General features: G+C 41.8%; 1 protein-coding gene across 2 annotated transcripts in view; it reads left to right on the forward strand.

Moving 5' to 3' along the window:
- Positions 1-1,319: 1,319 nt before the first annotated feature.
- Positions 1,320-16,007, forward strand: part of GIMAP2 (GTPase, IMAP family member 2) — a 19,566-nt gene continuing 4,878 nt past the window's right edge. Inside the window, exons 1-2 of one of the 2 annotated variants that reach the window (XM_019655341.1) lie at positions 1,320-1,569; positions 1,900-1,990. In XM_019655341.1, coding sequence (XP_019510886.1) covers positions 1,972-1,990 — 19 coding nt within the window. In that variant the 5' untranslated portion in view covers positions 1,320-1,569; positions 1,900-1,971. Of the gene's footprint in view, positions 1,570-1,899; positions 1,991-12,100; positions 12,211-16,007 lie in introns of those variants that run through there. The other variant, XM_019655347.1, reaches the window with a different exon arrangement.

The following is a 16,007-nucleotide window of genomic DNA, read 5'->3' on the forward strand; positions in this document are numbered from 1 at the left end:
AAAGTGCTACATACCTATCTGCTGAGTATCACTATGGTCACCATCGAAGTACTCCTTGTGGGAAGCTATGCACGGGTGCCAGTGCCTAGTCCACCCTTCAAAGCAATTTTGGAACTCTTTTTCTGGAATGGCCATCAGAGCTTTCATCGTATTACTCTTGATGTCCTGAATGTCACCAAAATGTCTTCCTTTCAATATTTCCTTTATCTTCGGGTAAAGAAAGAAGTCATTTGGGGCCAGATCAGGTGAGTAGGGAGAATGACCCAATACAGTTATTTGTTTACTGGCTAAAAACTCCCTCACAGACAGTGCTGTGTGAGCTGATGCATTGTTGTGAAGCAAGAGCCGTGAATTGTTGGCGAAAAGTTCAGGTCGTCTAACTTTTTCACGCAGCCTTTTCAGCACTTCCATATAGGAAACTTGGTTAACTGTTTGTCCAGTTGGTACAAGTTCATAATGAATAATCCCTCTGATATCAAAAAAGGTTAGCAACGTCGTTGCAACACGTTCTCAAACTTAATTGTCCTACCTCGTATTGTATATTAGGAACTGAAGTAAATAGGCCTATAGTGTTTTGTCTCACTTGTTGTCTGTGGGTTTCTCTAAGGACACTTCTTAAATAGACTTTGTCCCTTACAGTTCTTAAAGTTTTAATTTACTGTTGTTAACCTGGAGACCTGTGATCGTAAGGTGTGAGGGAGGGGAAGCGTGGTCTTGGGATTAAATCATAGCCTTTTAGTGGGTCTGTGTCCTTGGACTGTGGTCATCAGCTTTGTTAGCTTTTCCTCCCCCTCTCTCCCTGTAGGTGACACAGGCCGAATATGGTCATTCCCAGTCTTTCTTCCTCATTTTATTACAGCCTCTTTCTTCTCCTCTATGCTTTAGCTTTGATGGACTTTTTCAGTTACTTGAATGCGTCATCCCATATTTTCTCTCTGAAATGTCTATGAAGAGCTGGAACCATAAGGTTTCTCTGGGAGTGTATTCTATTATGAAAAGAGCTTGATAAATATTTTGGAGGTTTAATGGAGGTTTGGAGGTTTACAATGTTCACTATTAACACTCTTTTAAAATGTTTTTCTGGAAGAAATACAGTTATGCGCCACATAACATTTCAGTCAACAATGGACCACATATACAATGGGGGTCCCATAAAATTATAATGGAGCTGAAAAATTCCCATCGCCTGTGACTTCATAGCTGTTGTAACGTCATCGCACAACACATTACTCACGTGTTTGTGGTGGTGTTGGGCTCCCCACTCAACTCAGGGAGGAAGGCTAGACTGCATGCTTTCAATGGGTGTCAGCAACAGAGTTCACCAGGAGGCAGATTCTGAGATGAAGAGGTACATGCGTGAAATTTATTTAGGAGTGCTCTTGGGATCCACGCCTGTGGGAGAGTGAAGGAAGCAGGATTGGGCAGGAGACATTGGGCTGTAAGGAGTCACAGCAAAGATTTCAGCCACCCTGATGGCAGCCCGAGCTAAGATGACCCTGTAGAGCTGCTGCAAACTGGGGCAGGAGGTCAGCCCTTTCTTTATACCTCTACATCGACCAGTCATAAGAGGTGAGCTGCCCTGGGAAGTGGGGAGGGGGTGATCTTGGAGGAGGTGAATCTCTTCAGCTGAGCATAATCATGAAGGTGTGGCTTACAGTTGTGGGGGAGGTTCAGCTGGGAGCTGTCAGCCATCAACACTCTCGTCTGCTGGGAGGCTGGGAGTTTCAGTCCTAAAGTGCTGGTGGGGTGGATCTTAGTGACATACCATAACATATATTATACTATATGTTATTATAGTATTAATTTAGTATTAATAATTTAGTAATAATATTATAGTATTAATACTACCATAACATATAGTAATACATATATTAATACAAAGTTTGGACCATTTCACAGGACCTTCTGGAGTAAACACTAAACCCAAAGCAATGGCTACAACTTTGGCAATCTTGGTAGCACAGCAGGTGCATGGAGGAAAAGGTTTCAGGTAGGCAAAACTGAAACACCAATCTACATAGCAGGAAATATTTTTTTCTATTTAAATGCAAATGCTATCTTCATGGGCTCCACTCAATCTGAGTGATTAAAGGTTGACAGACCCAGAGATTTCAGAGAGAATAAACACTTTTCTGCAAACAAACTTTGCAAGAGTACCAGTTCAGGCAGCTTGCTTGAAGAGAACTTAGGTTTCATCAATTTTGCAAGAGAAGGTGAGAGTAACTGAGAAGAGAGACAATGTGCTTCTGTGAGTGTGGGAGTGGGGGTGGGGACACGAGGGAAGAGCGATAGGGAGTCCGCATGGGAATGGGGAGGTTGCAGGAGGGGAAGCTATGAGACGTATTAGTGTGATGTCCATGCCTCTACTATTTACAGAACAGGCCTTTTCTTGATGTTTACAAAAATTTTAATCATAGAAGAATTCTTTATGATGTTAGGCGTGATAAACAGGATATAAAATCATTGATATATTGCATCTGAAAAACAAGACACATAAAAAGAAAAAAATATGTTCATATTAAATAGCCTCTAATCCTCTAATTTTGGATAGCTGAACTATATAGTTGTCCCGCCCTTATCCACTAGTGAGATGTTCCAAGACCCCCATTGGATGCCTGAAATCACAGCTATACCAAACCCTATATAGACTATGTTTTTTTTCCTGTATGTAGCTTTTCACTTAAAGGCAGCATTTGATGGCTTCCCTTTTGCCGGGGTCCTGCCTCGGCGTTCCAAAGAACAGTACCTGAAGTGGGGGGCGAGGTTTAAAAGGAAACAAAGGGACAAAAGGGGTCCGGGAGGACTGGAAGCATTCTTAGCAACCAGCCCGGAGTTTATTTCCCCTCACCATTATATACATCCAGAGTTCGTGCAACACAGCAGGGACAACTATGCATTACCTCATTCAGAAGCAGATCATTAACTATCTACTGGAGACTTAAAGATCAGAGGGACCTTAGAGGGTCAGTTTCCCAGGACACTTTCTTCCATTAACCCAGATAGCCATCTATCTATAGTGTCTCCTAAGGAGCTGGCCATTCTCACCACATACCTCAGCGTTAAGTAAGCACTCTCCAGGTGCAGAAAGGAACAAAACAAGAAGCAAAACAAGTTATGCTTCACCAAAGCCAGCCTGCATGGCTCCCAACACCCCTTGGCATATCCTAATTGTTACCATTGCCGCACTTGCACTTTGGGACCATTATTAACTGAAATAAGGGTTACTTGAATACAAGCGCTGCCATATCACAATAATCAATATGATAATTGAGATGCCTGCTAAGTGACTAATGGATAGGAAGTGTCTACAGTGGGGTTATGCTGGACACAGGGAGGATTCATGTATTGTACAATGCAGCCCACTTTCCATCCCACCCCTGGGTGATTGGCAAGCAAATACTAGGCATCCCATAATTTCATCTGTAAATATTATAGTATGTATATCCAAAAGATAAGATTATTTTAAAAAATATAACCATGATACCTAAGGTACTATATGAATCTTTAATTTTATCAAATGTCCTGTCATCAGTGTTTAGATTTCATGAATCATCTCATAATTTATTTATATTTTGTTTGAATCAGGATACAAAAAAAAAATAAAGTCCAGTAAGATGATCCCAGGTCATGTAATACATTTCCTGTCCCAAACTTAGAATCAGTAATTTCTCCAAGAAGCCCTGGTTTCTTTTGGCAGGAAATAGAACTGAAGACTATAATGAGGCATGTCTAATAAGCCCATCAAAGGCCCTTCATTGCTGTTACACTGGTTTTAATCTAAAGCATTCATTTTTTGTTCTTTCTTAGGATTTCCATTGTTCTGCTTACGCTGTCCATCTATTCTTGCATTCCATTTAATTTATCCCTTAGCATGTGAATCATGGTTGCCTTAAGTTCCTGGTCTGGAAATTCCAACACCCCTGCCATGTCTGGCTCTGATGCTTGCTTCGTCTTCTTCAAAGTATGTTTTTTGCCTTTTAGTACGCCATGTAACTTTTTCTTGCTAGCTGGACATGATGTACTGGGGGAACGGAACTGTTGTCAATAAACCTTTAGTAATGTGGTGACAGGATGTGGAGGAGGAGAAGCATTCTGTAGTCCTGTGATTAGGTCTCAGTTTTAGTGAGCCTGCGCCTCTGGACTGTGAGCTTCACAAGTGTTTCAGTTTTCTGTCCCCCTTAGGAGGGACAAGATGGCTAGAGTGGACTGGAGTTGGGTATTTTCCTTCTCTTATATGGAAGGCTTGGAGCTGATCATTGTTGGGTATTTCTCTTCTTCCAGTTCAGTTAGGCTCTGATAAACCCCCAGTAGGTTAAGCTCTGGTAAACTAGCTTCTCCTAAAGGCTGGCCTTGTTAAGTGGCACATTTCCAAATGATTCCTTTTCTCCTCCCCCTGCTAGGAGCACCAGGGTATTTCCTTCTTGATATTTACCGTGATAACCTGGTTGAGCTCCTAGAAGTAAAACTCACAAAAGTGTGGGGTACCCAGTTTGGAACTCTCAGGGTTGTCCACGCTGAGCCTCCAACAATTCACTTATAGCTCAGATTTTCCTACGCAGCACTGGTTCCCACTGCAGTCCTCCCTGGTAAACCATGCCTCCCGGTATTTGCCTGTCTGTCGCTCCAATCTTGGGGGTAGCAATTTGCCTTGTGTCCACTTCACAGGGGTCTCTTAGAGATGCAAGAAGAGTTGTTGAGTTTTCGGCCTGTTCAGTTCACTTTTCTGATGCCATCTACAAGGCCACAGAGGAAAAGCTGGATAATCTGGCTAAGACCCTGAAGAAAATGTATGCTGATCAATTAGAAAAGGAAATTCAAGGAGTGGAAGGGGAGTGTAATCAGGCATACTGGAAGCGTGTGCAGGAAAAAGGGGACAAAATTAAACCACTAAAGCTGAAATATGAGTTAAAAATAAGAAATGAAAGGGAAGAGGCCAAGAGGACATCTTTGGCCAACTTTTTGATAGAATTAGGATGTTACTTTCAAAAGTATGTCATTTGTTCAAGAAGTCACAATTTTTTTCTCAATTTACTGATTCATTAAACATCTCTCTAGTCACTCCCTACCATTCTCCATGAACTGCCCCACCCTGCAAACACCAACAAATTTAAGAAATTACAAAATTGTAAAGTTGTATATGGCTTAAAGTCCCAAACGTAAGGAATTTCAAGACCAGAACTCATCCTCTTTTGAGTGTCAGCATCTCCCGTAATCATCATTTTGTAACTGTCAGTTTCCTCTAGTGAGATTGTTCTGTGGCTTGCGGAGATCTGCAAATTGGCCAAGTCTCCTGCTTTTCTCTTTCTCTGTCGTTTTCTATGTGCTAGCTTAAAATTCTCCTGACTGTAAGTTAAGATAGCTTCTGTGCCAGATGTTTTCGTCCCCCACCCTCCAGCAGACCCACTCTCCAGCCTTCTCCATCATTCTGTGCTGCCAGGCTGACCTGTAGGGACCACATCAGTGGTTCCATTGTCCTCTGAATTCTGCTTGAGCTCTGCCACTGGGGAGACCAGCTGAGGATCTGTGGGAACTATGAGAATCAGATTAGGGTATTTAGTCTCCTGGGTCTCTCTCGGCCTGGTGGTATCTGACCAGCTGCTACCCTCAACCAAAGGTCCAGCCACAGGCACCAGTGGCTCTCAGATTCACATGGCAAAAGAGCACCTGGGTACGGGGTACTTCTCATGTTCCCTGTGTGGTCCTGTGGTGTGTCTGCACCACAACTTTTGACTGTTTCCAGGGATCACAACTTGACCTGAGAATGAGTTTTGTTTTTCAAAGGGCCCCAGTCTGGTGATTAGGGTAATGGACAAGCTAAAAGTGGCCGACATAAAATAAAGACACTGATTTTCATTTAGGGCTCCTAATCCAAGGTCAGTGCTACTGAAGAAGGTCAGATATACTGTGAGAAATGGAAACAGTTTGAAATGAGCACCTGAGCTCAAAGGGAGCAAATTTGAGCAATGGTAATAATTTGAGGGGGAAAAACAAAAGCTTGTTAAAATTACGCCATTGTTGAATATGGGAGCATAGTCTTTGGTATGTTCTTAAAACATTGGTCTTGCTTACAATTGGCCTATATTGATAGAAAATTTTAAAGGAATCAAATATTTAAAGAACATAGTTTGGGAAAGAACAAGAAAGTATTTCTTTCCATGGGAATAATAATGCCATTGCTTTCTTTGATACCTGAAATCCCATAATTTCTATTTATCCATTCATCTATATTTTTGTTATCTTTTTTATCTTTTTAGTGGTCACTTTTATCTTTTTTATTATCCATTCATCTGTATTTTCAACTTTATTTGCATAATTTATTCATAGAATTCTCTTTAAATTTTAAATCGCCTTTGAATATATAGGTATATTCCTTGTTAAGTTCTTAATATTTTAATTGAGTTCATTCTCTTCTTGATCTTGATCAGTATCAGTAGAATTTGATCATTCATTTGAAAGACTCAGCTTTAGTTTTTAAATTTTGATACACTCGTTTGTGCTCTATTATTCATATTTCATTAATTTTGTTTTCTATCAGGGACATGGGCCCAACATTCTAACTCTATCCTGTGAAGTAACCACAATATTATGTGATGGGGGTGGGGGTGGGGAAAGGCGGAGGCAAAAGGTGAAGGAGGTGAGGCAGGAAACAACTGTGGCGAAAACAGGAGGTAATGTGGCCGCACTCACACACACAAATGAAAAACAAATAGCCTTGTTCTCATAATTTGAGACACTTTTGAGAAATGGTGTAATATCAATTGGGTACCACAGACTTCCTGACGATGTGCTAATATTTACATTAATGCTACCCATATTGTATTGTTAAAATCAAAATAAATTTATTTTCTGGACCAGTCTTAAAGATTTCCTGAGCAGACAAACCAGTTAAGCCACACAAACAAAGCTTAATGTCTGTAGCTTATTTTGCAAGACTAACTTGACCTGGGTCATTTCTTGCTTATGCCTCTGGAAATCAAAAACAAAACCTAAACTGTTGCCCAAAATTGATGTGTGCAACTACTAACCAATTCCCTATCTTTCAAGAAAATTCTAATATTATAAGCAGTCACTGTAAAGAATAAAGCCACTGCCTTCTCACTATATAAGCTACTTTATAACAATATACCCCTGAGCCTCATTCCACATTTCGGTTTGAGTACTCCCAGTTTGCAAGCTGTCATTTTGGTGTGTGCACAATAAACTTTTACTAATTACAACTCCAGTAGTTCATTGGTTTTGCATCTATTATTTCTGAATTTTTAGACAATATCTGATAAAAGAATGCTGACTTTGGTGAGGAATGGAGAATATGTGTAAATAAAAAGTGTTAAATTGCAAAGGGGGAGAACTGAAGATAGTAGAAGGCATTGTCCAAACCTAGTGTCAAAGTGTTAGGAGAGTGGCGATAGGGGGCGGGGACGGGGGGATGGTGGAGCCAGTCGCTGACTGCTGACTCCTTTCGTTCCTGTCCAGGCTTCCACCACTGCCACTGGGAAATAGGTAAAAATTAATAGAATATTAAAGTGGATAGTCTGGTTTGTGGCGCGGTGAGAAAGGGATCTGGAATACCAGGAAGGGGCTGTGTACCCCTTGTCTCTTTGGTAATTTTGTGCCAAGAGGTGGATAAATTTACTGAATTCACCCTTAAATATGTCCAACTCAACACTTCTCTGGTGAACTAAGAGTCAAGACCATAAGACTTCCATTGATACTGCCCTGACAGGGCTCTTGAGTCCAAGCCTCCCAGATCTGTCAATGTCCCTGGTCTGATCACTACTCATGGTCTCCCATTTGGTATCTCTAGTCCTCTGAATCAGGTCTGCAGAGTTAGGACCAAGTTCCAACCAGGTCTCTGAGAATGAAACCAGCCTCGACTGATCAGTGGGCCAGGGCTTTCGCTCATGCTCACCAGGTAAGGCCAGAGATATTGGAAACCTTCAGTGTCATAATAGGAAGAGGTCTTAGGCCAAGTGAGAATCAGGGGCTCTACAAGCTTTGCCCATGGCCATCAAACATGGTGGCAGCCTCCTGCCCATATCCTTCATCTTCTGACCCTCAGACACATTCTTTCCACTCTGTTTGTATATTAATGGGAGGCATAAGTCCCAAGGTGACAATGGGCAAATCAAATGCTGACAGGCTCATGGGAAAACCAGTGCCCCGTGCTAGCTGGGGCTAAAGTTATTATGGTACCACTCAGAAAGGGTAAGGTCTAATGTATCAACAGAAAAGGGCAGAGATAATTTTAGGGAAAGGCTAAAAAAGTCTCTACAGGGCCGGCCGAGTGGCACATTGGTTAAGAGCTGGCTTGGGATGCCAGAGGGCCCTGGTTCAGATCCCACATATGAGGGCCAGTGACACTGCCCTCTACAGCTAAGATGCTGAACAACAGCTCAACCTGGAGCTGGGCTGCCGTGAGTTGCTGGCAATGGCGTAGGCTGCAGCCCCTGTAGCAGTGGGTTGCCATGGGCTACCGTGTGTAGCCAGCAACCAGCATGAGCTGCCATCAGCCGCTGTGAGCGGCCATCCAGAAGCCGGTGGCTGATCTGCCTCACCCAGGAAAAGCACAATGATGGTGCCAACTTGGGCCAGTGAAGCAATGTACTCCACAACTAGACTGAAGAATAAAAGGACAGCAACTTGTCTGTTCCCCTTCCCCCAATTCCCCAGCACTGTTCCCATCCCCTAATACCCCAATAAAAATCTTTTTTAAAAAAGTCTCTACATATTTTAATGCAGTAGAATAAGGGCTTTTGGAGTTAATACACTCTCCTTTCGAACATCGATACAATTCTCTTGGTAGAAATTCAAATTCCTGTCATTGCATAAGAATGTCTCATGGCCAGTGGGTCATGCTTTTAGGAAAAGAGGATCTTGCAACCATCTCTGACCACCCCAGCCTGACAGTCTGCCTGCACGCTGAAACTTTTTCCATATCTCAGAAAAGGAAATCATTGCTTAGTCTCCAGATTAACTTAACCTCTGAAGCAAATTCCTCCATAGAGATGCTCAACTCAGACAGAGAAGCTGGGAATGGGCTGGGGGTGCCCATCATGGGGCCTGTGTGTACTTTGGGTGGAGCAATTGAGCCTCAAGTGGCCTTTCCAGAAAAGCCAGTGCACCTGCTCTATTCTTTGTGATCTTCAGGACCCATCAGTTCTGGAATCTGTCAGGACCCCAAGCCAAGATGGAAGGAAAATGTTCTAGAAAAGCTGGGTACTGCAGATCACCTTATATCATGAGGGAAGGAACGGGGACCAGGATTGCTAAAAGGACATTGTTCAAGAAAGAGAGAAAGGAAAGGGAGAAAGGAAATGGCGGAGAGAGGCACAGGCTAGTAATGGTTAGTAAGCGAAACACTCGGTGTGGGGAGCCAGAGAGAGCTGGGAACGAGGGAGAAAAGGGGAAGTTCATGTGGATACAGAGTAACTTCCCTGCTGTCCCAGTCTCGCTTCTTTAATTCAATCTACATTTACCACACCAACGTTATGTAACTCAAATTTATCACGTTGCTCAAGAGACTGTCAGCGCCAGAGGTCACAGTTCATGCTCCTTGGCCTGGAATTGGCAGATTTACATCAGGCTACAAACCTTCTTCACAGCCCCAACTCCTTCTACTTTGCCCACGGATAAGAGACACAGCACTAGGCTTGGGGTCCTGAAAGTCAGATTCCAGCCTCTGCCCCACACTCGTGCTCTGTGTCAATTTGGGCAAGTTGCTCATCTTTCCGAATCTTAGTTTGACCCATTTAGAAACGGAGGTCATAATGCCTCCTTCCCAGTGTTGCTGTAAGTGTTAAACAAGAAGCTATAACACAGTGTGTCTAGCCAGAAGTCATTAAATAAATGGTAGATGTTGCTGCTCCACCCAGGTTACCCGTTTACGTTTTCCAACCATGTAATGCTTGCTTCTACCTTCAAGCCATCATTCATGGTATTTCCTCCCACCTGTCTATTTGTCCCCAAAGCTCCCTACATATCTAAATCCCCCCACTGTTAGTGAAAACTCCCTCTGGGACCTCCTCTAAGACAACTTGAGATCATTGATGAATTTTCCTCCCCGTCAATCAGACACTGCCTCTTGGACTCCATTTTTCCATGTGTGTCGGTTTTGTCTTCTTGGTAATATATGATGACGCCTATAGAGATGAAGCCAGGTTGGTTTCTTCTTTTTTCCTTTACAGACAGTACCCTCTGCCTCATGATGGGAGCATCAGAGGCTTCTGACTCAGAGTTTATGTGAACGGTCCGTTTACTGATGATCCCCAGAGTCATGGAAACTAGTGTTATTAGCTGCTTTGCAGAATAACTGTGCACTAGACCAGTGGTTCCCAAAGTGTGGGCCATGGATCAGCAGCATGAGCACAAACTGGAAACCTGTTAGAAATGCAGAGTTTGGGCTGCATCCCAAACGTTCTGAATCAGAAACTCTGGGAGTGGAGTTCAGTAATGTATGTTTAAACAAACCCTTAAAATGAGTCTGATGCATGATAGAGTTTGAAAACTACCATCTGTAGAAGGTCTTTCACCTCTGGTTAAACCAGCTAAAAAGGATAGACAAAGCACATCTGAAATTTAAAACTTTTAGGTGAAAAAGCACAGGACCCTATGATCTAAGATGTATCTATAAGAAATGAAATGTAGGGGTGCTTTGGGCAATCAAACAACAGACTAAATGTTCTATGTAGAGCTCAAAGCCAGGAAGTTGAGGTGCCTCAGAGATAAACCTTCTACTTCTGTTTGTAGGTGGGTACAGGGCTCCAATTCCACAGCTGGAACTCAGACATGGTGACCCAACTTCAACAATGCAAATGGCCACAGTGCCCTAGGGCAGTAGTACTCAAGTGAGGTCCTTGGCCCGCAGATTAGCGTCACCTGGGAACTTGTTAGAAATACAATTTTTTAAAACTCCACCTAAAATTCAGAAACGCCAGAGATGTTGGCTGGTCCTGTGTGTTTTAACAAGCCCTTCCTGTGATTCTGATGCAGGCTAAGTCTTGTAAGTGATTGCTAGGCTTTGGACAACATGCTTTACATGTTTTTCCATTAGTTCTCACCTTCCTATGAGTAGTTTAATTTTCCCATCTTAAGATGAAGGAAATTAGGGTCAGGTTTGCCTGAGGGCACATAGCTGGTCACTGGCCCAACAGGAAATGAAGCTATCTGATTCCAATGCCCTACTGGATTGATGGAGGGTGTGTTTCGGCCATATGTGGTCTCTGATGGACTCTGGGTAACTAGAAATATGTGGGGGAGCGTTTGGGGGCAGGAGGAAGCGGGCAAGTTAGCAATAGAGCTAACTCAACAACTGATCTAGAATAGGTCAGTCTCTGCAATTTCCATGGATGGTGTTCAAACCCAAGATCTGGTAGCAAGTTAGACCCACAGAGCTCATCTCTTTTATAAGATGCTGCCCAATGAGTCATGACTACATCAAAGGAACCTTCCCGCCAATAAATGGTACTTGAGGGCCTGAATCTGTAACTCACAGCTAGAGCTACTCAGATGTGTATTTGGCTCTGTTGACCTCCTTCTCAATCTCTCCTTGTATGTTGTTTTCTTTGCCTACCTGCTTTCCTCCTGGAAACCCTTTACTCATCAGAGAGAAACAATAGCTCAGGATAGTGGACGGTGGGCTGAGTGGAATTTCAGCCCCTCCAGGTCATACCAGATAAGACAGTTCTCTGCCCTCCCAGAGGCCAGAGCTTACCTCAGAAGCAACCCTGGGTCTTGCAGTTTCTTGACGCAGGCTGAACCACAAAAACCAGCTATTTTTTTACTCTTGGCAAAGAAAACATCTAGAAACCAAGTTCTCAAGATATAGTTGAACTCAGAGAGAGCAAGAAGTAAAAACCAAAGGAAGTGGTTAGTGAGGAAATAACAGGGCGAGGGCTGACAGGGTCCTGAGCACAGGATGCGAGAAGGTATCAGGAAACAGATCGTGTGAAGATTTCAGTGGGCTCCCCTGAGAGTTCACAGCCAGTTTCCTCTCCCACTCGTGTTAACCACAATTGCAGTTATTCTGCTTCTATGCACTAGGGGAGTGAGGGTGGGGGGCAGAGGAAGTGAAGGAGTACATCGATAAAGAACCCCAATAAAGCCACCCGAACAGGCCTAAGACACGATCCTGCCAGGAAACCGCTGAGATAGGAATACAGGTCACTCTGCGGCCTCTTTCCCAGGCTCACGTGCAACTTATCACTTTTATAGGTAAGCACGGCCAGATTTGCTAGAGTGGATTTTCAATTCAAAAACTACATTTTGGGCAAAGTTGTTTATAACAAATATTCAAATTGTGCGAGTTTGAATGGTGAGGGCTACCTTGAGGTTAAAATCTTGTGAAATTTTAGTGATTCTAAAATATAATGGTGAGTTGAAAACCGCTTAACAGGGCAAAAGTCTTAACAGGCCTAAAAGAGGCCACTGCAATTTTTATACAACCCAGTGTTTAGAATTTTTTGGTGTTAAATCAATTTGTTCCTTTTACTTTGCATTTTTTCATCATGTTTTTTTTACCTGTGTACCCTCTCCTTCAACAAACACAATGCTTTGTATCATCTTATTAAAAATGATATACTCGGTAACTATGCTGTCCAATATGGTAGCCACTAGCCACATGAGGCCATTTAATTATATGAATTAATATTTAAAAAATGTAAAAATTATATCCTCCATCACACTAGCCACATTTCAAGGACTCAATAGTCACATCTGGTTAGTGGTTACCATGTTGGACAGAACATTCTATTGAACATTACTGCTTTATAAGGAAACCTTTGACACAGAACAATCGTCACATACATCTTAATATAACTTCAGGAAGTCTGATAGATAGATAGATAGATAGATAGATAGATAGATAGATAGATAGATAGATAGATAGATATAGATATAGATATAGATATATTTGCCTTGATCCACTTCCCAGCATAGCCTTGAACCATGAGAATACAACTTGCTATAAGTTCCACAATGTAATATAAAATGTACCCCTTCACTCAGCTGTGGCCCTTTCCTTCCTCACTCCTGTCTTACCCTTACTTCAGGCTGTAGTCACATCGCTTACTAGAAAAGATAGGACACAGAGAAAAATGTCCCCTGTAATGGCCTTGGGCCAGTGTGCAGAAAGGACAGGAGTGGAGGGACCTGGCCAAGAAGAAGTTTCAAAACGGAGACCTTGAAAACTATGCTGGGACTTCTCTTCGGATGGCCCATGGATGAAGCAGGAAAAGTAATATTTGTGTCTCCAACTGAGAGGAATGAAATAAAAGCAGAAAGACCTATTCCTCCAGCGGCTGGGGATGCGGCCAGCTGTCAGCCCTGTCCTGAAATTGGCTTCCGCTCAAAGCAGATGCTTTATGTAAGGTCAAGGATTCTTCCCAGGGGAAGTTTACATCCAACAACTGGTCCATGGGATTATAAAGCCCAGCTTACCCACCTTCACTCTGAACATCCACCCAAACTTTAGCTCTCCCTGTGGAGTGGGCATTTGTCGTGACATCTCAGTCCAACTGCCCTCTGCCTTACCCCGTGTTCTTCGCTTCCCCCGTGTTCTTCGCTTCCCCCTCAAGAGTCAGTCCTAGTAAACTTCTTACATGCGTATCTCCATAGCAACGGTCTGCATTCCTTGAAACCCAACCTTTTATATCTTCACACATGCATATCACCTATATTGGGGAACTTACTAACAAAATTTACAATATTAATAGGTTAAAAGAAAAAATCATGGGATTATTACAATCTACATTAAAAGGTGTTTTCCCCAATTCCCACCTCAGATAAAAACTTTTAATGAAATAGAGCTAAACAAAGTGTACTACACTCATTTGAAAATGAATTAATTAAATGCCAAAAACCAGCATCAGCATTAATGATCAAATATTAGATGCCTTAAAATTACAATAAAAAATAAAAGCACAAAAATGGCTCACTTTTTAAAAATTAACAACCTATGTAATTACACAAGAAGAAGCAGTGAAGGGTACATTTTAGAAACAGGGGGATAAAATATCATTACTTGCTACTGAGTCTATGATAAACCTAGAAACCCCAAGATAATCAAAAGGAAATGGAAAACTATTTTTTTTAGAAATACTGAAATGAGTAAATTGGGTGGTTATAAAATTTATTAAAATTTATTTATTCCTTCATATAGAATAAAAACAGTTTGGAAAACAGGATGAAAGAAAAAACTACTGATTTAGAATAACAACCCAAAAGTTAGATTTTCAAGAATAAACTGAGCTCTACATGAAGAAAGACATAATACTCTAATAAAGGGCATAGAAACTGCCAGACGTTTTTCTAAAATGTTCTAATATTTTACACTGTGACTAACAATGTTCGTTTTGCTCCCCAGCCTCACTTGCTGTCTTTTTATTGATTTTTATTTTTCCCTCCAGTTTTATTGAGGGAATTCACACATTAAACTCCATATGTTAACAGTTTACAATGTGATGATTTGATACATACTTTGTGAAATGATTATCACCATCAGGTTAATTAACACACCCATCGTCTCACACTGTTACCTTATGTGTGTGTGTGAGAACACTTAAGATCTGCTGTCTTAGCGAATTTCTGGTATACACTACAGTATTAACTACATCACCACGCGGTACCAAAACTCACCTCTTGTCTTTTTTACAAAATGGCCGTCGAAACAGGTTTCTCTCATAAACTAAACAACATTTTTAGGTATATAGAAAAGCAATGTTTTAACCTTTTTGTATTAAAAAACACTTTTTTATATTTAGGTGCTCTGTCAAATTTTATATGTGATGTAGAAAATTGATGGGCTTTGGGTTTGATGTATATTGCATTATATTTGTTTTACATATAAAAAATAGGAACTAGGTCCCTGTTAATGCTGTGACACAGAACGTTTTCTTTCCAGGAATAGATTACTGATATTAAGCAGGACTTGTCCATACTGCATTGTTCTTTAAGCACACTTGAGAGACTGCCCAGAAAGAATGTGGAAGAATTCAAAACACAGCGGTAACAGTGTGTAACAAGGGGTGGTGTCCACCCACGTCTACGACTCCCCTGCATGTCCCAGCCTTTCTGATAGTGACACCCAGGCCATGTGATTGTTCAATGGGGAGAGAAAACAACACGCTTCACTACTAACCTGGGAAGTTAAAGCAATCTAAGGTCCATATTCTCTCTCCCCCTGCTGTGGCAATCGTCATCCAAATAAGGAAAAAGAGCATTGGAAGGATTTCAACTTTAACTCTTTGAGTTGATCTTCCTGAACGCAGACACTCCAGGTTACTATTGTAGACACCACTGAGGTCATCGTCCCCACGAGAAGCATTCTCTGAGATGACACAGCTGAACAGGACAGAAAGGCAGGGGTGCCCGGGAAGCCATGATGAGTTATTTCACAAAGCTTTGAGGGTTAGTTGTTGGGAGCCGGCTGCACCTCAGTGTCTGACATGGCCAAGCACACTGCCGTTGTAATAAATTCTGAAGCTCTGACTGAGAAACAGATACTGCTTTATCTCTTAGAAAATTTATATTCCCCTTTAGACACCCTCAGTAGGATGAAGACCTGACTCCCCTCCCAATATTGATTATTTTATTTACCTTAATCAACTTAGTAAGTCATATATATATAATAGAATTATAGAACTATAATTCTATTTTATACACTAAAATCAATTTTAGTCACACTGCTAGTCCCTTAGTAATAGTAAAAATATGTACCCTGTGAGTCTTGAGATCCTGTTTAGCTAGTAGTGTTGAGGATAATTGCTGGATAGCCATGCGAACCATTCTTTAGGCTATGATGCAGAGACTTAGCTTTAGCCACATAGTAATTATAGGTAAAAGATTGAAACACAGTTTAGATAAGCATAGAACAGGTCTAGCTGTACCTTGTAGCATAAGAATTGTTAGGAAGTGAGACTCTGAGAAAAATAGCCTACCATATTTGCCGGCGTATAAGACGATTTTTTGGCCCTGAAAAATATGCCTCCAAGTGGGGGGTCGTCTTATACGCC

The sequence above is a fragment of the Hipposideros armiger genome, unplaced genomic scaffold, assembly GCF_001890085.2.
Source record: "Hipposideros armiger isolate ML-2016 unplaced genomic scaffold, ASM189008v1 scaffold_239, whole genome shotgun sequence".
Lineage (NCBI taxonomy): Eukaryota > Metazoa > Chordata > Mammalia > Chiroptera > Hipposideridae > Hipposideros > Hipposideros armiger.